Source organism: Notamacropus eugenii, chromosome 2 (assembly GCF_028372415.1).
Source record: "Notamacropus eugenii isolate mMacEug1 chromosome 2, mMacEug1.pri_v2, whole genome shotgun sequence".
Taxonomy (NCBI): Eukaryota; Metazoa; Chordata; class Mammalia; order Diprotodontia; family Macropodidae; genus Notamacropus; species Notamacropus eugenii.
The window spans coordinates 406,832,835-406,855,085 of record NC_092873.1 but is presented as its reverse complement, the minus strand read 5'-3'; the positions used below and the strand labels follow the sequence as shown (position 1 = coordinate 406,855,085).

General features: G+C 39.9%; 1 protein-coding gene across 4 annotated transcripts in view; it reads right to left on the bottom strand.

The window, feature by feature from the left end:
- The window catches only part of KIF26B (kinesin family member 26B), a 604,324-nt gene that overhangs the window by 59,893 nt on the left and 522,180 nt on the right, over positions 1-22,251 (bottom strand). For all 4 annotated transcript variants that reach the window (XM_072647639.1, XM_072647640.1, XM_072647641.1 and 1 more), the window contains one exon: positions 15,836-15,998. In XM_072647639.1, coding sequence (XP_072503740.1) covers positions 15,836-15,998 — 163 coding nt within the window. The remainder of the gene's footprint in view (positions 1-15,835; positions 15,999-22,251) is intronic.

Genomic DNA, 22,251 nt, shown 5'->3' with positions numbered 1-22,251 from the left:
CATAGAATTGCCATGAGGATCAAACACCTGATAAGAATGTGCTCTGAAAACTGAATAGTATGATACAAAGGCAACATAGCCTACGTGTGGGAGGATGCTAGATAGGCAACCCAATACTAGGATTTGTGCTGCACAGCTAATTAATGCAGTCAGGGGACATCAACATCATTATACTGTACATAACCGGCATGCCTTAAAATAGTTTGATATTTAAAGACAAAAAAGATTAGGGTTTGAATCTCAGGTACTCTGCGTGTGTGTGACAGTGGATGTGTTGGCTTTAGTTCTCTGGGTATCAGAGGGGATTGGACTAGAGCAGGACCTGTATAGTAATCTGCCAGTGCCTATAGACCTTTTCACAGAATCATGCTTTTTAAAAGCTTAAGTCAGTCCATAAGCATTTATTAAGCTCCTACATTGTTAATGTTAATTCATTATTAATTATTAACATCTACCATCCAATCCAATCCAAGTCAACACATATCTTTGTCGTTGTTCAGTCATTTTTTAGTCATGTCTGATTCTTCATGATCCCATATGGGGTTTTCTTGGCAGAGATATTGGAGTGTTTTGCCATTTCCTTCTCCAGCTCATTTTACAGATGAGGAAATGGAGGCAAATAGGATTGAGTGACTTGACCAAAGTCATACAGTTAGTAAGTGGTCTGAGGCGGGATTTATTTAACTTGTGTTCCTGATTCTAGGCCCGGCCCTCTATATACAGTTCCACCTGGCTACCCCAACAAACATTTATTAATCATCAACTATGTCAAGGCGTTGGGGATTCAAAAACAAAAATCAAATTTGATATCTCCATTGCTTTTGGAGTCACAATTCTGATTCTCTTAACCTGAGAGCTCCCCCATGCTAGGAGAACATTAACAGTATACAGATACGCTTTTGTCTCTGATGCAGATTGAGACTGTGGAAAGCATTACAAAATGCAAACCAGCTTCCTCTCTTTCTTAGCAACTGGTCATTTAGCTGCATGCTATATAGTCTCACTAGAGGTGTCAAATACTCTGCCTGGCCAGCAATACAGAACCAGATTAAAATATAATTGGAAAATATTTAACAAAATAAATAAACATTCAATAGAATACAGATAACACTACATTTTGAAACTAAGTCAATATACAGTCTGCAGGGATACTTATCTATGGATTAGGAGTGGTCTGTATCTATATGAGTTTGAAACCACTGGTCTGGACAATCGTCAGTTTTTTAACCACTTGGTTTTTCTTGTATAGATTCTTAGGCGGATCTCTTTTGAACAGTCATGACTTCTTAAGAAACCCTTGTAAGTTTTGAAAATTGATGTAATCGTGATTTTTCTTTCTTTCTTTCTTTTCTTTCCCCTACTCCTCTCTCCTTTTACTCCTCCTTCTTCTGTATGCCCAGGCCTCATTTCATCAGAGTAGGGAAATTTGGGAGTGGTAATTCCCTTGACCAAAGTAGATCAGTAACCTATCTATAACTTATAGTCTTAGGTTCCTAGGGGCACTGATAAAAATCAACACAGTGATAAAAATGGGAGTATATGGAGGACCTAACCATCAAAAGAGTATTCTCTACTCCATTTGAAGACTACATAGGTTACCCAGGATATCATCCATGACTTCATGAGCATCTTCCTGATTTATGCATGATTTGATTTAAGTGTGGTTATATTTGTCAAGGAATCTTACATGTACACAAAGATACACGAGAGACTCCTTGTTAAAGGAAAGAAGATCTTTAAAAAAGGACCTATAGCTCTATTAAGTCACATGCTTTAAAAAAAGCACCATGAAATAAAAGAGAAGATGCATGTATTAAAAATTTTTGCTTAGGGCAGCAAGGGGGTCCTGGGTTACTTAGGTGGCTGGACCTGGGTGAAGTTTGCTTCTGGAGAAGGCTGATGATCAATACTTCAAAGAAAAGTAGAGACCTGCTCTGCTGGAAAAAAGGAGGGAGAGCATGTGGGAAAGTCCTATGCATTCTTGAGAAAGAGTGAGAGAGGATAGTGAGGTCAGAAACAAGGTCTCCCATTGGTATTTTCCCCAAGAAGTTGAGGATACTTCCCATGGAGTATCTAGCCTAGTTGGAGTTCTCTAGCCTAATTAATTAAAAAAAAACAACTAAGTTTTTAAGAAGTGGAGGGTAGAGAATGGAGGTCTAAAGGGAACTAGAACAATGAGAAAATAGAAATGATGGTCCCTGCTCTCATAGATTAAATTTCCTATTCTTTCTTGACCTAACTCAAAGCCATATTTCGCTTGATCACCTGCTGAAGTCCCTATTCTTTACATACAAAGGAATTGAGTTGCATTAATGGATTTTAGTGTCTTTCCATTCTTAATGAAACTGCTGCAGTTACTGTCATCAAAAATAAATTTAACTAAGCTTTAGTTAAAAATTACTGTGTACATTAGACAATTTGGTTCAACTTAACAGCATCCAACTGCTCCATGAACACAACTATTTGAAAATTGTTCAATTACACATGAAATGAATTATCACCTCATTTGCATGGACAAAAAAAATCTATTAATGCTCAATTGAGCCTGAACCAGTTGTGAAACAGGTGAGAATTTATGGTTGGATACTCTGATTGAAGCTCTATTAAATGCTCAAGACAGTTTTCTAATGAATTAAGCCCCAACTCATTTGTATGCAAAATCCCTACGAATGCCTAATTGAGGCCCAATCAAGTTATAGTTGAGCAATCACAGGGCACTGTGTGCTCACAGGGGCATCTCTGGCTCTATGTGCACTGGCCCCAGACCAACCCTGGGCCCTCCTCCTACTGCTGCTTCCTTCTGGTGCAAACACTTCTCTTTCAGGTACAATGATTAGTTATCATTAAGGATGACACTAAGCTACGGGCTCTGAGTCTCACACTCAGCTTAGCAGTTTATCATGATTTGTGTCCATTGAGGTCTGCACAATTGTGGTCCTTGATGGAGTTGCCTTAGAGAGTTTGGAAAGGGTTAACATGGTGAAACTAGACCATGAGCAAGATAGAAAAAAAAAGGCAGAATTGAGTCTAGCAACTGCCATCTCCTCAAACCCAGACTTCAAGTCCCAGGTCAGAAGCCACTTAGACTAGGAAATCTTCCTTGAACTAAATCAGTTCTGCCTTGGAGCTTCTTGTCCCCTTGGCACTGGCAAATTCAAGTGTTATTACATACTTGCTCCTATTTTATTCTCAGAGACTTATGGGTATGTATATGTGTTGGTTGACTTGTTCTTTATTTTTAAAGACAACCAAAATGATACCACTATGTCAGAGTCAAGGTATAATGTGTCTACCTGGGACAGATCAGATCCACACAGGCTGAGAAGGCTCTGTCACAGGTCAGACACAAATAGTACATATGAACATTTGCAGTGGAGACATCTCTGAATTTGTGCATCTCATGTTTCTTTTTGATGCGTTTGGTTTGGGCTTCAAGAATAAGGTCTTTATCTTCTATTTCATTGGTCTCAGCCCAACCCGCTACCCTACTGTCTGTCCAGTACAGTGCTCTGCACACGTCAGACACTCAGATTCTTGTTGAATAAATGAGTGCAAGAGTGGTGTTAATGGCTTAAGAACTCACTATTTTAGTATATTTGGAAAACAGCGTGCAACTTTATGTTAGGTAGAGAAGTATTCAGAACAGATTCACCTGAGCTAAGACCAAAAATCAACAGTTATGTTATAACTAGATTATAATGGGTTATAATATACCAAGGAATGGTACAGTTGAAAGTACATTGACTTGGGAGTCAGAGGACCTGAGTCGGAGCCAGAGATGCCCCTGTGAACCCACAGAGCTCTGTGACTGCTCAACTCTAACTTGATTGAGGCTCAGTTGGGCATTCATAGGGATTTTACACATAAATGAATTGGGGCTTGAAATCCTATCTCTGAAATCTTGTATCTGGGTGACTGTGGGCAAGGCAGTCAACGTCTTTGGCCTCTGTTTCTTCATCTGCAAAATGGGGGAAAGGGTTGAACAAGAGGGCTTGTGAGGACCCTGCCTGCTCTAGACCTAGTGCTAAGGCCTTCCCTCTATGATTATCTCCAATTCATCCTGTATACATCTTTTCATACATAATTATTTACAGGTTGTCTCCCCCAATAGACTATGAGCTCCTTGACAACAGGGCCTATTTTTTACCTTTTTAAAAGTATCCCCAATGCTTAGTACAATGCCTGGCACAAAGTAGGCACTGAATAAATAATAGTTAATAAACATTTATTAATTGCTTACTAAGTGCCAGGCACTTGAGCTAAGTGCTAAGGATACAAAGAAAGGCCAAAAATAGTCCTGTCCTCAAGGGTCTCAGGGTCTAATAAAATAATAAATGCTCTTGACTTGACTTAGATCCATGATACTATGATCTGATTAACTTGAGTAAAAAAGGAGGGAAGTTATCCCTTGACCTTTCTTCCAAAGGGGATAGATATTATTGTCTTTTAATTTCTAGGGAATCTGAGACATAATAGGCAGATTAAATGATTGAATTAAGTTCACACTGAGTTAACCAATGGAAGAACAGATGTTAGGTATCGGATCCAGGCTTTCACTGCACTAGATAACTGGCAGGTCTTTCTTTCTCTTAGAAACCAGAGGTATACATCTGCATACCCCACCTTGGGATCCCAGTCTGAAGAAACTCTCCATAAATTTCAGCTGATAGATTTACTATCTTAACCTGCCAATGATGGAAAATCCCCAAAGCTTCTATTATTAGCCAGATGTTCATGGAAGCTCATTATCTCAAGCCCTGACAGCTCGGCAGTTGTCTTCACCTCTTGCCTCCCGCCATATATACCTCTCCTGCTCTTGGTAAAAATTTCAAGAGACAGACTCAGTGAGCACCTCTTCGATTCTGACAGAAATCTATTCACTTCTAATCACCTCCATGCACCTAAGAGAAATTACCATAATGAGCACAATGATCTAAACTCTGTCTCAACAGCATGCTGAATTTCACAAATGCTCTGAAGCTGGCATATTTTTATCAGTCACATGCCCAGTTCTCGACTCTCTCTCTCTGTGGTACCAGAAACCTACTGCACTTTTATGCAAGGGACAAGCCAAGTCAAACAGCATGACCGTATGTGAGTGTCCACAGTAAGAGGTTGTTTCACATGATTCTACAAATCTTCCTCTTGATAGCACATGTGAACTTGTTCCAAGGACTTATCAGAGTTCTTTTGCAAGAAATATTATGCAATCTTTTTCTTTTGTAAGTTTCACAGAATGGAGAGTTTGAAATTTTGTCAACTTCATAAAATGGGCAAGTTGGTGGCTAGAACACAATGACACAAATTCAAGGACTGATGTGACAAAAATAAGTGTGACACAAGGCAAAATGTGATGGGGCAAAGGAGAGGTCCAGACAAAGTACTAGGAGAAAAATGAGGAGAGAGAGAGTGTTTTTAGTTGGGTGAGTGGAGGAAGGTTTTCAAAGGAGGTGGCATCTAAGCTGGGTCTTGAAGAGATGTAAGAGTGAAAGAGATAGAGATGAGAGAGGGCAGAGAAAGAGTAGAGGGTGTAGTAGAACACATCCTAGTTTCTATGTAACATAATGTACAGAGAAGAGCAAGAGATCATAGGATTTAGAGCTGAAAAGATCCTTAGAGATGAACTAATGTAACTCTTATCAGGTAAGGAAACTGAGGCAAAATGTCCAAATCACACTCCTTAATACTTGATTACTTGAGTATTTGGACCTAGGTCCTCTTGTTCTCAAACCAGTGCTCTTGCTACTACTACCACAGAGCTCTGAGCATATGATACCTGATGTCTATTATAATGTCCCTGAGTCATTAAGAAAGGGTTACACTCTGTTCACCATATTCTTTTTAACAAGACAGAGAAATATTCTCTGTCTCCGTCTCTCTCTTCTCTCTCTCTCTTAAAGTGTACATATATACACATATTCATATAACATTAATATATACAATATATGTATATACCATGTATGTACATATGTGCACATATTCCACACATATATATAGATATAAATGTGTATGTATTAGAAATACTTCTATTCAGAATGATAGCTAACACCCTCCCCCCATAAAAGGTTTGATGCTTAAAGGGACAAGCTTCAGTTTTCACTCAGGTAGACGGAGTCACTCTTCAATGATGCTAAATAAATGAAGTATCCACAATTGTACAGGAAAATCAGGATTCTTGACTACTACTCACTGCAGTTTAAGCCATCCCTCTATGACCGAAAGTGGATTTTGTAATAATAATGAAGACGATACATGGCATTGTAGATAAAATGTTGGAGGTTGAGCCAGAAAGACCTGGGTTTAAATCTCCCTTCAGATACTACCAACTGTGTGGCCAGAACCCTGATCGAATCACCTCACTTTTCAATTGCTTCAGTTTTCTTATCTGTAAAATAGAAAGGATAATAGCACCTGCCTCACAGAGTTGTCCTAGGATCAAATAAGGTAAAATAGTGTGAACTGTTTTGCAAATCTTAAGGCATCGTAGGGATGTAATAACAATTAGTATAGGGATTATAACAGTACACTGAATCTACGTGGGCATACTCCCGTCTGTAACATTTTATCATCTCATCTCAATTGTCTTCACAATATTCAGAGAAGCCAGATAGAAAATGGGCATCAACAAACAAGGAATACTGGTGCTATTAGGAACTAAAGATCTTCTAATCCAGGATTAAATCCCTGGATTCATACAACCTTAGGTGAATAAACTTGGTTTTAAAAACATATAACGATTTTAATATAGTTGGTTCCCTTTGTAACCCTACAGATTTTTACATTTTTTTTCTTCTGACAACACCATTCTGAGAAAGGGTCCGCTCACTAGACTTTCAATGAGTTCTATGACAAACCCCACTCTCCTACCCCCCCAAAATAAAAACAACTCAAAAAACCACTAGCTAGTCCCCACAAAGAAATTATGGGCTGGAGAGTCACCAAATTAGTTAGGGGTAGGACTGAGATTGGAACTGAAGTGTCTTGACCTTCAGTATAGTATTTTTGTTACCACCATCCTGCCCAGGGAAGGGGGTGAGTCAGTCTGGCCTCAGGCACCTAGAAGGATTATCGCTTCCTTTATTTGGGATACCGTTCCTAGCATCATCTTACGTTCTTTGGTTGCCATGTCATACTTTGAGTCATGTTGAGCTGATATGTCACTCAAATCTTAAGATTTTTGTTTAATTATGAACGATTATCTAGTCATACCTCCTCTTACATATTTTCCATACAATTTTTTTTAACCCAAGTATAGGCTTTGATACAGATTGGAGAATCTCAGAGGTGGAAGGGCCCACAGAGGTCACTTAGTGAAATCTACATCTGAACAGGAACCTAGTTTCCGTTATCCCTTAACAGGGGTCACCTATATTCCATTTGAAAACCTCAAGTAAGAGAATTCACTTCCTTCCAAAACAGCCCCTTCCACTTTTGGCCAGCACTAACTGTTAGTAAATTTTCTCTTACATTAAACTGAAATCTAGTCTTCCGCATCTTCCACCACTGCTTCCAGTCCACCTTTTGGGGCCAAAGAGAACACAACTCTTCCACATAACTTGAACATGTATCTATCATGTCCCCTTAAGTCTTTCCTTTTTCAGGCTAAGCATTTTCAGGTCCATTAAAAAACCATAGATAATAGGAGTTGAAAGTTCTTCACTAGTCTGGGAACCCTCCAGTTTGTCAATGTGCTTTCTAAAATGCTGCACCCAGAAATGAAGGGAACATTACAGAGATGGTTTGGCCAGACCACAGCACACTGAGATGACCAGTTCCCTCATCCTAGATATTATTGGTCTTTTTTACTCAGTCCAAATTGAGTCAGGTGTTTTGTTTTGTTTTTTTGGCTACTGTGACTCTGTTTACTATTATTTTCATCTCCACTAAATTTCATCATCTAAGATTTAACACCTCATTCTAGGCTTAAGTCTGTGCTCATGGAGAACCTACTTAAATTCATTAGCTGTCCATTGTTCTTAATCCAGCTTCCTTCTTTCCTTCCTTCCTTCTTCTCTTTTCACCCACCTTCCCCTCCCTCCTTCCTTCCTTCCTTTTTCTTTCTCAGCCTTTCCTTTTTCCTTTCCTTTCCTTTCCTTTCCTTTCCTTTCCTTTCCTTTCCTTTCCTTTCCTTTCCTTTCCTTTTCTTTCTTTTCCTTTCCCTTCCTTTCCTTTCCTTCCCTCTTTGCTTTTCCCCTGAACAAAATTTTGTTAAATGCCTCTTGGTTTTTTGGGTGCAGTGCAAGGCACTGGGGGCATAAAAATGACAAGCAAGAGAGTCCCTACCATCAATAGTTTACAGTTTAGCAGCAGAAATAAAGACATGTCTACAAGTAACTTTAATACAAGGATCCATCATAGAATGTACAGTTAATGTTAAAAGAGAGATATAAGATGCTATGAGAGGTAAAAGGGAGTGATTACTTCTGAAAGAGAAGTCACAATCATCCTGAACTTCATGGAGGAGATGATGATACTTGGTTTCAACATGCAGAGATTGGGGAGTGGTTGGGGGAAGGCTGAGGTTATTTCAAAGGTAACAAAAATGGACAGAGGTGGGAAAGATGGGATACTACTCTACTAAGAAGTCTACAATGATTCCCTATTGTTTGTTAGATCAAGCCTAAATACCTTAGCCTCACATTAGAGATCCTCCATCACCTGGTCTACCTTGGGCTCCCAAAATTTATCTGTTGCTCCTCCCCAACAGGAGTCTTCCCATTCTAATCATCTCACAAACAAGTCCCAAGATCCCATGGTAATTCCTGGCCAAAGTCATTGCATTGTTCATTGCTCTTCCCCCTACCCATCCTCTTGGCCAATCCATATTATGCCCATCTTTCAAGACCTAATTCATGCCACCTCCTCTATGAAGTATTTTTCTAATCACACTGAGCTGCTTCTTGTACCAAATGTTATCCAGGTGTTTATTTCTCAGTTGGATTTATTAGGAATTAACAATTTAATTAACTACAAAGGTGAGGCATGATGGGACATCTTCCTTATGAAGACTCTGAAACATTCTGCACATCAGTGATTCTAATAGAGAAATGTGCAAACCCCAGACAGTTCCTGGGCTGGTCTAAAATGCAAGTGCTCTTAGATGTGTGTGTTTCTAATATTTATCACTCAGATTTAAATCTATAGTATGTATGGTAATGACCATGTTAACCATGCAGTCATGTCAATACATAGATAAGAAGTATGGTGCAGTAGAGTAAGAGACCTGGGTTTGAATCTCAAATCTGCCACTTAATCGGGGCCAAGTCACTTAATCTCTTTGGACCTCAGGTCTCCTCTCTTGAAAAGAAGGGAGTTAAACTAGAGGAGCTCTAAGTTTGTTTCCAGGTCTAAATCTATGGTCACTAGAGATTGAACGTATGGTTTCTCTACTGTAATGAGTATTCAAATGAGGAAACTCCCTTTATCAAAGCAACTTATTATCCCCATTTTACAAATGAGGAAACTGAGGCTAAGGGAGTTTAAATGACTTGCCCAGGGTCACACATCTAGTGTCGGAAGCAGGATTCAAATTCAGGTTTTCCTTACTCCAAGTCTCAACTATACCACCTAGATTCCTATCACAGGATCAATCAAAAATAGGAACATTATAACTTATGTTTGCAATACATAATACCTTAAAGTTTGTAAAGCTTTTGAAAAAGATTAAGAAAAGTCAGTGGGTTAGAGGAAGATCAGTATATCTTGGCTCATTAGAGCTGGATTTGAATCTAAATTCTCCTTCTTGGTGGTTGTGTGACCTTGGGCAAGCCACTTACGTTATTGGGGCCTTTGTTTTCTCATTTGTATCATGAGGCATTTTGACTAGATGGTCTCTAAGGTCTTCTATCTTAATGTCTGGGCTATGGACATAGAAAATGGAGGCAAAGATGTCTCTGGAAAGTCAGCATTAGGGTATTGGATGCCCAGGGAAGAAAGAGATTATAAGAGAAAATGGGCAAGTGACAGAAAACATTTTGCTCTCATGTTTGTTTGTTTGTTTGTTTCCCACCTAGGGCTGGGTGGCTGGGTCAGCACCATGGAGAACATGAGAAGGATAATGTTATGATTCCCTTCAAGTAGCTTCCTAATTTTGAGCTGGAGGACAAGCTGATGGAAACTGAAGACAGCAGGAATCAATTCCCTTGAGCATACCTGGAACAATATGTTCAGATTCATCCAAGAAGTCAGCCACAGAATGGCTATGGAATCACTGGGCTCTGGGGTCCTGCCACTATGGCTAGGACATGGCCCCACTTCTAGCCGAGCTGCATGTCTGCTGATGAACTCTGCACAGGTAACTGACCACTTGCTATTTCCTAAACTTTTAAAAATGAGTAGCTGGGGAATGCCATGATTTAATGCAAGGATGCCCCTGGTAGCTTGAATGGAGGTAGTATTCCTGTAGCACAAGCATGAGGGCAGCCTGGGAGGTAAAAAGGGAAGAAAAGCCAGAATCTCAAAAAAAAAGAAAACAAAGAAAAAAAGAAAGGGGTCTGGTCTCTCTCTGTAGTTTTTCAAACACAGTTTTTTAAACATGTTCATAGTCATTAAAATGTATAAAAATGATTATTTCTAAAACAGTATTACCATGAATTATCACTGCTGTTGTTGCCTAGCAACCTGAGGTTTTTTTTTCTCTCCCCCTCTTTCCTCCTCCTCTCTCTCTCTCTCTCTCCCTCCCCCCCCCATACTGGTGCCTTACATTGGTATAAATGGGGCTGAATTGATGTTCTTCCTGTAAATGAAGAAGAGATAACATAGCAATAATGCACTTTGGAATGACTCTAAGTATATGTGAATATCTTACACACACACACACACACATACACACACACACAGAGTTAGGGCCTCTTTCCACTGCATACTCTCCTAACTAAATCTCATTGATGTTGACCAATTCCAGGATTTTGTTTCTTGTGCATTTTCTCTGACCAATTCATAAATTATTACATTTTTATAAAAATGAAAACCATGTGCATTCAAGCCAACAGAAAATATATTCTCATCTTCTGAGGGACTTTTCCCACCTTCCTGAGAGACATTTTAATGCTGAAGTCAGTGAAGTTCTAAGGAAAGGCAAAAGTCATGTCATTCCAGAACCTGAGTCTGATCCAAGGTTCTGCCACTTATTATTGGAGTGACATGTCCAAGCAAGTACTTTCCTTTGTCTGGGCTTCAGTTTCATCTATGAAATGCATGGGTTGGATTAGATGGTCACTGATTGCCCCTTTCAGTTCTGGATCTGTGGTCCCATGAAGAGCCACAGATTTAGTTTAATCAGTATATGTGGGGTTTGAGCCTCTTTTTTCTGGCATTTCTAGACCTTACCTTCTCAGGACAGGAAGGCAACCCCAGTGCCTCCCTACTGAAGGTGCAAGGAAAGACTATTTCTGTGTGGAATTATGGGTATGATTTTCACATGTCAGGTATAACACATTCAAGAGTCTTCAAAAATATCGAACCTGCTGCCATAACTGATGCCAATAGCTTCTTATGAAGATACACATCCTGTCTATCATTGGATGGTGATGTATGTTAAAGTCTCCTAAATCCAAGGATCTCTTGTTTGGAAGGGAACTTAAGGTTTATCTAATCCAACCTGTACCTAACCAGGAATTTTCTCTCCAACCTTTCAGACAAGTTGGTATTGTGTTCACGTGGAGACCTCCAGAGATGAGGCACCCACCATCTTCTCAATAGCCAATTCTGCTTCTGTATAGCTTTAATTGTCAGGGAGTCTCTCCCCTTATTATTGCTGACCATGAGTCATGGCCTCTGAAGAGTTAAAAAAGGAATTATCACACTGAGGAGTCAATGTAAAAGCACACTGAGCTGGCTACAACCCATAACAAATAAAGAATCATGAAGAAGATACATGTTAAGTGCAAGGGATGATAATAATACTACCACGTATACAGTGCTTTCAAGTTTGTGAAGCACTATACGTATGAATTTATCTGAACTTTACAACAACCCAGGGAGGTAAGTACTACTCTTATTTCTGTTTTAAAGATGAGGAAAATGAGGTAGACAGAAGTGAAGTGAAGTGAAGTGCTCAGGTTCCCACAAGAAAGTACTATTATTACCTCCATTTCATAGGTGAGGAGAATGAAGCACACAGAGGTTCAATGACTCTCCCAGGGTCACAAAGTTTCCTGATCCCGGGTCCAACAGTCTACCTGCCCCACAGGTACCTTCACAATTTATCAAGGGAAAGTGATGAAGTCTTGCTAGAACATGACATGGACACTGTTTTGATGAACTGGTGGGCAGACAGGCAAGAGTGGCATGGGATGGGCTGGCATGGCTGGGTTAGGATTAACATAAAACTGCCATTAAGAACTGGTCTAACCAGAATGATATATAGTGGGAACATCCCATCTCCTTTATCCTGAACATTTAAGCCACTAACATGGCATAAATTCACATTATCTTTTTTGTCAGTTATGTTAGCATTGTTAACTCATATCAGCTTGCGTTCAACTATCCCAGGTCTTTTTCATGTGAATTATTATTGTCTAGTCAAATACTGTTACATTAATCTTTTGAATCTAAGTAGAGGACTTTACTTTTATTCCTGTTAAATCTCATTTGAATAGATGTAACCCATTGAGATATCACATATCCTGATTCTGCTGTCCAGTGTAGCAGCTACTTATTAAGTATTACAAAGTCACAAATAATTCAGCTGAATTTTCACCCACTGACCTTACTCACCATTGATCATATCAGGAGATACATACATATGTATGCTAAGTTCTTTATACACTCTAAAGGGCTTTCCTCATTATTTCTTAAACTGCAAATTCCACTGAACTGGAAGCCATATATGATGTAGCTGGTCCCTGGACAGAGCCATGTGGTGTTTGCTCAGTCAGATGTTCACTAGGATAGAGAACTTCTGAACCAGAATTTATCCCCGACTTCAAACCCAGTGTCAGCTGTTTACTAGCTATGTGACCTTATGCAAGTTACTTAACCTCTGCCTGCCTTAGTTTCCTCATCTAGAAAATGGGGATGATAATAATAGCACCTAACTCCCAGGGTTGTGAGGATCAAATGAGATAATATTTGTAAAGTGCTTAGCCCAGTACCTGGAACATAGTGGGCACTGTATAAATGTTAGCTGAAATAATAATAATTATTATGTTAATTGACTTGTCCAAGGTCAAGCAGAAATAGGCTTGGAACCTTACATGTTCTGGTTCTAAGGAGTCTAGTAGTCCATTTGGTTTACCATGCTCCTCTCAAAGTGAGGCAGAGACCTCCTCAGCTTGTCCACATGGAGTTGCCCAAGGCTATCCTTTCACCCTCTGCCTATCCTTTATCTTAGTCATCTCTTAGGACTGACTTGTGGGGTTTCAGGGGGGACAGTGAGCCTACAACGACATGATAGCTGATGATGGGAAGCTGTCCTCTCTGCTGCTGCCTATACATCTGCTTGCTGCCCACCAAAGCTGTACCATCGGCAAAGTCAGAATCATTTAGGGCACATCTACAGTGCCTGGGGTAGTGCCTGGGATGGGTAATGAATCCAAACTCACTTCCTAACTCACTCACATGACAAATGATCTGGGACCATGATTAAGAGAAATGAGGAAAGGACATATCCCCTCTGCACACATTTTGGTTAATTTCCCAGAAGCAAGCCATAATAATGCAGGTTCCAAGCAGAGTGTTGCTGAGTGTGACAAATCGAACATCTGGGGGATGGGGGAAAGTGGAAGGGGGGAAGGGCAGTGGTATTCTGGATTCTTTTTTTTTTTTTTTTTAAGTAAACAGGAACAGGATTTTTAAAATTGCAAGAAAAGGGACTGTTTTCTCTAGGAGACATAGAAGTAGTGAGAATAAGGTTTGGCACTAGGCAGAGCATTTTAGCATGCTCATACAAAGCTGCATAATGTAGCTTTAGAGTTCTGACTGAATTTAGAAAAGAAACTGGGGCCATCCTGCTGTGTTAAATCCCTCCTGCTGTGCTGGGGAAAGGCAGCTCATATTTTATAAAGCTTGATGAGAAAGGGGAAGTGGATTGGCTCAGAGGAATCAGAAAGATGCCTGACTCCAAAGCTGTGAGATAGGATCCCAGTTTTCTCTTGGTACTAGGTAGCTGGGTAACTCTGGGCAAGTCCATGCCTTGGCTTTCTGGTCATCAAAGAAGGGGTAAGCAGCTCAGCTGGTCCCACATTTCAGTAACCCTTGAAGTCAAACCCAGAATTTGGTACCAAGGTAGCTGCTTATCTGGGGAAAGGTCATAAGAGATGACTTAGGGGAAATCTCAAGCTCCATGATGAGCATGAAGAATTGAGGAGCAATAGAAATATCTCTACTTCTACTGAGTCCTGACAAGTTGGCACACCAGCATTCTAGGATGGAAGGCACTGATTGGGATGCAAGGCCATTGGGCATTATGTATACCTGGCACAAAACATTCCTTTATCCCTGCTAGACCAACATGTGGTGTGTTGGACAGTGGTCTGGCAGCAGATGGAGTTCTTGGATGCCCATGGCTTTGCTGGGTAAGGGTCACCATGGTGAGGAATGGTCTCTAGACTCTAGGGGGTATAAACAGAGATTTTGTATATCTATGTCTACAGAAAGAATGGGGATAATTCACTTTTACTCCAAGAAGGAGGGACTGGAAAGGAGGAATATTGGAAATGAAGAAAATCTTTTTTTGGAATGGGTGGAAGACCGTTCTGCTCCAAATTCTTTAAGCTCTCTTAGAGGGCAAAGACCTTTCACAGGCTGGTTGCTCACAATAACACTTGATTTTACTGCTGAGTCTTAACTTTAAAGAACATTTTTATGTTTTACTACTTTTATTAATAATCATAGGCTCACAGATTTAATGCCAGAAAGGACCTGAAAGGTCACTGAGTCCAATCTTCACATTTAACAGATAAGGAAACTGAGATCTAGTCAGGTTAAATAACTTGTCAAGTGATTAATTTTATTAGTGATCTTTAACTACTAACTAGTATTTAAATATAGTGTTTTAAGGGTTGCAAAAAAAAGTACAAATATTAACTCACTTATAATCACAACAATCCTGGGAGGTAAAGGCTATTATTATCTCTATTTTGTAGATGAAGAAACTGAGGCAGACAGAATTGACTCACCCAGAGTCACACAACTGATAAGTATCTATGGCTGATTTAACTCAGGTCTTCTAGTCTCCAGGGTCAGTGCTCTACCCACTGAAGCACTCCACTAATTTTTTTTCATATTTTTTTTTTACATTTATCATCATAGGATTTAGAGCTGAAGAACTTAACCCTTTCATCTCTAGAATTTCTGCTCTGAAGCCCAGTTGTCTTGATTAGTATCTCACATGGATCAATCAATAAACATTTATTAAGTGCCTACTATGTGCTAGGTATCTAGGTGGTTCAGTGGATAGAGTACCAGGACTGCAGTCAGAAGGACCTAAGTTCAAATCCACCTGAGACACTAGCTATGTGACCCTGGACAAGTCACTTAACCCTGTTTGCCTCAGTTTTCTCATCTGTAAAATGAAGGAAATGGCAAACCATTCCAGTATCTTTGCCAAGAAAACCCCAAATGGAGTCACAATGAGTCAGACACAGCTGAAATGACTGAACAACATTGGCTACTGTTCCCAGACCCTGACTCTGGAAAATAATGTACTGAATTATAGGTAATGGATTTCCTGGTCCTGACTGGATAATGAAACCGAGGCTTCCCTCTGCTTCTGTGTTTCTGTACCCCACCCTCACTCCCAACCACTTCTGAGCTCACAAAATCAAGCTCTATTGTCCAACTTAAAGTGTATGAAACTCAACCAGAGAGGGTTCCAACGGACAGAGTCACTTACTTGTACGGGATGTGTTTACTGCCATTGACCAGAGCAAGGATGACATTTCCCAGGGCTGATAGTGACAAGCACAGGCCTGAACTACCACCCTCTCGATTTTTGCTGAGAGCTTTGACACAGCTGCCTAGGTCAATCAGATGCAGGCGGCTTCGACCTCCGGACACTGCCACAAGGAGAGAGAGAGAAAAAAAAAAAAAAAAGACAGGAGGGGCCAGTGATTAGCTTTGGGCTGATGCTGAATGATTCTTGATAAAGCTTCTTGGAAAAATTCCCTATGAACACACACATGTTCAAGTCTAGGCACAAGACCCTGCTCATCACAACCAACCAAGACACCACACTGAAGTCATGTCTGGGAGTAATAAACAGTAGGGGTCCTGTTAATTTCCATTCAATATACATCACTCCCTATTGCTTCTCAATGCTGGTCTCCTTAAAAATTGTTCCTGCTATCACAATGCTTGGCACCTACAGGCTGAGCTCAGTAGGAGCCCAGAGAAAGTAAACTTGTAATATGGGAAAACACCAGGGTACCTTGCTGCTGTTTGGATTGAGCAAGTCCTGGAAGATTTTGATCACAATTCTCAATTATGTACTTACTTACTGCTCATCTGAAGCAATCCTGAGTCTGATGCCTTTTCACTGCTCAGGTAACAATCAGGTTACCAATAAACATTTATTAAGCACCTACTATGTGCTAGACACTGTGCCAAATGCTGGGAATACAATTAATAAAAAGAAAGTCCCTTCCCTCAAGGAGCTTTCAACATAATGTCAACAGTGGTAAAACACTAGTCAAAGAAGGTCTCAGTCAAAGGGTTTAGGTATGATGGGAGATTTGAGAGAGGTGAACGATGGTTAGAATATGTATGGGTACGACTCTGATAGACACCAAGGGCTGATTCTGTTCTGTACTGATCTCTGTCCTTTGATAGGCGGTGAAATGGATAGTTTGTTACTATTGAAATCAGGAAAACTTGAGCTCAAATTGTGCCTTGAATATGTCCCAGCTGTATGACTGGGCAAGTCACTTAGTCTCTCTCAGCCTCAATTTCCACATCTATGAAGTGGGGCTAATAATAGACCCTCCATCAAGGCACTGTTGTGAGGCTCAAATGAGATCGTACATGTGAAGATCATAGCAAACTGTAAAGTGTTATATAAATGTGAGCTATTGTTATTAAGACAATAAATTAATTACTCAATTTAGAGGGGAAGGAACCTGCAACATAATTACATAGTAACTGCTGCTGCTACTGCTGCTACTACCACTTCTAGTACTACTCACTTTAGAGAAAGAAAAAAAACTACACCAGAATTACAGTTACAGCTGCCGCTGCTACTATTACCACCACTGCTACTACTACTACTACCACTATTACCCCACCACCACTACTACTCACTTTAGAGAAAGAAAAAACTGCAACTTAACTAGTTACTGCTGTGTCTCAGTGGAGAGAGAACAAAACCTACAACCTAATTACAAAGTTAATACTATTGCTGCTGCTACTGTTACAACTGCTGCTCCTGCTATTACTACCACTCAGTTTAGAGAGAGGAAAAAGGTCTACAATCTAATTACATAGTTAATACTACTGCTGCTGCTACTACTGCTGGTGCTGCTACTGCTGGTGCTGCTACTGCTGGTGCTGCTACTGCTGGTGCTGCTACTGCTGGTGCTGCTACTGCTGCTGCTACTTAGTTTAGAGAGGAAAAAAACCTGCTACCTAATTACATAGTTACTACTTCTGTTGTGCTGTTGCTACTATTCTGACTTCATCTGTCCTCTATTATTGTGGATCACAGGTATAATTAATTCCCATGAGCACATAGGCAGGGAGAGATAGAATTTGATCTCAGATTCTCTAACTCTAGACCCAGTGCTCTCTCTACCAGACCAGAAGGCTTCCTGTGATAGCCTGCATAGATTGTGAGATGAAGACATTTTCAAATGACTTTCGTAGGACTAATTGCTTCTACGCCACTCTAAGTCTCATTGTCTGCCCCTGGTTTAGAAAGGCAATTCAGAGTCCTATAGCTAATAAGATTTCATGCTTAATAAAAGTCTATTTTATCCCTGTTTTACTAACTAGGCTAATGTTACCTCCTTTCCAGCATTTCTCTATCTCACAAGCTTTGCTATGGCAAGTAAGGAAATAATTACTTTTAAGACAATGAATTACTCAGTTTAGAGAGAAAGGAAAAATATTACAACCTAATTACATAGACAAGATATCGGTATGCATCACAGACTGAAGGGGAGAGAGAGAGCCCAATGTGCACTTATTGATCCTAAGAGTTCAGCTGATTTAAGTGAATTAAAAAAATCTCCAACACATCCTGATAAAGATGCATGGAACAAATGAGCTCATTTACAACATTATAAAGTATTCAAAATGATATGGAAGTGACTCAGGATGAACGAGCGTACATTTAAACAACAGCAAATGAGTGTCTCTACCAGAGCCTATTTAATACCATCCAGGCAAACTGGAATTGGAGCCTTCACAGAATTTGGAATTTCACGTTTTGCTTAATCTGGGGTGGCAGGGACTCACTAAATGGACTCAGATCATTTGCCCATTAGCTAGAAACCATATCACCCCAGGAGACAGGAGAGAAATTATTTTTAAATGAATGCAAATATAAGTGCAGTTAACTGTTGGGGGGCAGAGGAGAAAGAGAGACATTTAGAAGCCTCATTCTGCATCTCTAGGATTCTGTTAGTCTTAGGCTGTAGTTTGGAACTTCATCTGAACCTGCTTGGCCTTGCTCAGAGCTCCTCTTGGGTTCTAGCATTTCTATCCCCAGGGTCTCTAAAACTAGATTTGGACAAAATAGAATTATCCCACAATATGCCTTGATCATCACCAGAAAGTAACAGGCTAATTTCACTGAGGCATGTTGTCAGATACAATGAGTGGTTACTTTCTATTGAAAGGAAGACCCGTCATAACTGCCAAGATTTCCTGGCAAATTCTCTCTAGCATCTCAGTATATTGGGGGTGTGAAGGTGTGTTTGTGTGTGTGTGCATTTGGAGAGGCAGAGGGAGAGGGAGAGGGAAAAGGGGAGAGAGAGGGAGGGAGGGCGAGAGAGAGAGAGAGAGAGAGAGAGAGAGAGAGAGAGAGAGAGATGGGAGGAGGGAGAAAGAGAGGGGGTATGTGCAAATAAGAATGGCCCAGAAGTCAGAAGAACAGAGTTCTACTTTTTGGCTCTGCCCCTGACTAGATCTGTGACATCAAACAACTTATTTAACCTCTAAAGGCCTTTATTTCCTCACTCACAAAAAGAAAAGATGGTGGACTAGTTGGACCTTTAAGATTATTTCCAGCTTGAAAATGCTACCATTCTGGAAACTGTGACCTCTTGAAATCTTCTTGACCATGCTTTGGAAGAGAAGGAGTTAAGAATCTAAGTAGAAAAAAAATAAAGATTGGGAAAATGATCCTATCAGCCTTGCAGACAAGTACAAGAAATGGCCCATGGAATGCTTTTTAAGAGCTCAGGCTACCCCCTATAAACTGCAGAGGGAGTAATATTTAGAAATAAGTCATCACATATAAATCCAGACCAGCCCTAGGCAAGCCTTGAAACCCTACTGGAGCCTTGTTTATCTGATTGCCCATTTATATCATTTATAACTTCACACTCTTCAGCCAATGGCACCCCAGTAATGTTGTTTCACCTCCCCAGACTCAGCTGAGATTCCTTTCTTCCCCACATTATGTTCCAGAAAAAAATGATTTAGTCTCTGTCCCTAAAACTCACCTTATATGCTTTCCTACTTCTGTGCCCTTACTGACTCTTCTGTAAGACTGTAATACCCATTTCCTTGCCTTTCCTTATTGAATTCCTATTTCTTTTTTAAAATTCAACTCAAATATCACATCCTTCATAACTTTGTTCCTTGAACTTCATAAAGCACTTTAAGGAACTTCCCTAATGCATTTAGAATGTATATTAGGGTTGTCTAAATTTATTCCTTATTCCCCTACTGGTTATAAGTTCCATACAAATTGTGACTTACTTAATTCTGTATATCTTACAGCCTGCTCCTTAGCACAACACTCTGAAACAGGAGGCATCTGATATTTACTGAATCAGTGAATGGATGAATGAATGAATGAATATCATTGTGACTTCTTAGTACCAGTTAATGCCAGGAGTATGCTTACATTGGCACAGTGGAGAAAGCACTGGGTCTAGAGTCAGGAAGACATGAGTTTAAATCCTGCCTCAGAAATTTACAGGCTATGTGACCTTGGGCAAGTCACTTAATCTCTTTTCAGCTTCAGTTTTCTCACCTGTAAAATGGGGATAACAATAGCACCTACCTCTGATGATCATAAGAGATAATATTTATAAAGCACAGCAGTACCTAGCATATAAATTCTTAAATTTAAGTACCCAGCACTTACATTCTTTCTGCTTTCCACTTTCCCTTTCTTCCTTTTCTTTCTCCTTTCCCTTTTCTCCCTTCTTTACTCTCTACCTTCCTTCCCTCTTTCTTTCCTTTCTTCTTCCCTCCTTTCCTTCCTTCTCTTTTCTCCCTTCCTTCTTCATTGCCTCTTTCCCTTCTCTTCCTTCCCTTTTCTTCCCTTCTTGATTCCCTCCTTCCCTTCTTTTCCTTCCCTTTTCTTTCCTTCTTTCTTTTCTTCTTCCTTCCTTCCTTCCTTCTTTCCTTCCTTCCTTCCTTCCTTCCTTCCTTCCTTCCTTCCTTCCTTCCTTCCTTCCTTCCTTCCTTCCTTCCTCCACAGATTGAGGAACTGTTTCCTAAAACTTAGAATCATCTAAGGATATCTAACTTGGTTTTCTATTCAGATGGAAAGCCAATGTAAGAAGTATTTCAATAGGAAAGTTAGTTTAGAATATACCCAAATAATGTAGGAAAATGGATCTTTTACAACCAAAAATGACATATGGAAAAGAATGATAGTTCTCTAGAGATTTTGTTTTCTTTCAGCTATATCTGGAAATAAGAAAATCTTAAATGTGTGTATGTGTAGGCATATATGTGTGTGAGTGTGCATGTGCACACATGAGTGTTCAGCAGCTGTATGAGTGATACGGCAAATCAGCCATCTTCACTCATAATGGCCAGTTAATAGAAGCATGCTCCATCTTCCTCTTCGCTGCAGGGTGGCTAATTAATAAACCTTCCCTTAATTGAGTTCTGGCTGCTAGGTCCAGGGGGATTATTACTTAAATATAAGCAAACAAAATTTCCATTTTAAATAACACACTAAATCATCTCATTACATTTTAAACAGATGTAAATTCACTGAACTCAAACATGAACGGGGAATGTTGGGCAAGTCTATTGCTCAGGCGCTGCAGATACAGGTCTCCTGGTCCCTTCTCATACAACTCTACGGTGCCCTTCTGCTAGGTAGGTGTCTATTCTTTATTGTCATCAGGTCACCATCTCTTTTTTCTCCTTTTCTTTCCATTTCTGATACACTACAATGTCTCTGTAAAAGCTTTTTAAGCTTTTTGTGATGACAATCCCTTCAGTGTTTTTCTAAAGTCAGAGTTAAAAAAAAAATGAAAGCCGATCTTTCACATACTGAACATGGAAAGGTAACAGTTTTGATGTTTAATATTTAGCAAATATTAAGAGCATGTAAAGGATTGACAGTTAAGTTTTTTTTAAATAATAAGCCCCAGACAAAATTACATGCTTGAGTAAATAATCTGATAACACCTAAAGAGAAGGGTTGATGCTTCCTTCCTATTCCAGATCTCAGTATATTTTATGACCAAGTTTGACAGCAGAACTACAACATTCCCTGCTTCTGATATTATGGGAATACTACAAAAGCAGGAAAAACACAGGTTTTATTGCAATGCCTTTTGCTTAGTCCAAACTGAGGAAGGATGAAAAGATTACCTAAGAAAGTTTTCTCTCCTGAGAGTTGACTCTGTCCACTGTGGCTGAGAAGCCTATTTGCTCAACATGTGGATCTTTTGAGGTTCATGCATTGCTAAAAGGGCAGCTAGGTGGCACAGTGGATAGAGTGCTGGGCCTGGAATCAGGAAGACCTGAGTTCAAATCCAGCCTCAGACACCTACTAGTGTGTGACTCTGGCCAAGTCACTTAACCCTGTTTGCCTCACTTTCTTTATCTGTAAAATGAGCTAAAGAAGGAAATGGCAAACACTGGCATCTTTGCCATGAAAATGGGGTCACAGATGTTCTGAAAGAACTCAACATCTTTGTTAAATATATATATGTGTGTGTATATATATATATATATATATATAACAATCCCCCATAGCTTCCCCTTATTACTGACAGATGTTTGAAGGAAGAAATAAATGCCTATACTTTTCAGATTCCCGGTTTCCCACTTCTGGGACATCACTCTGCTCTTCTCCCTTCCCCCACCTATTAGAAGTATTTGCTATATGTTCAA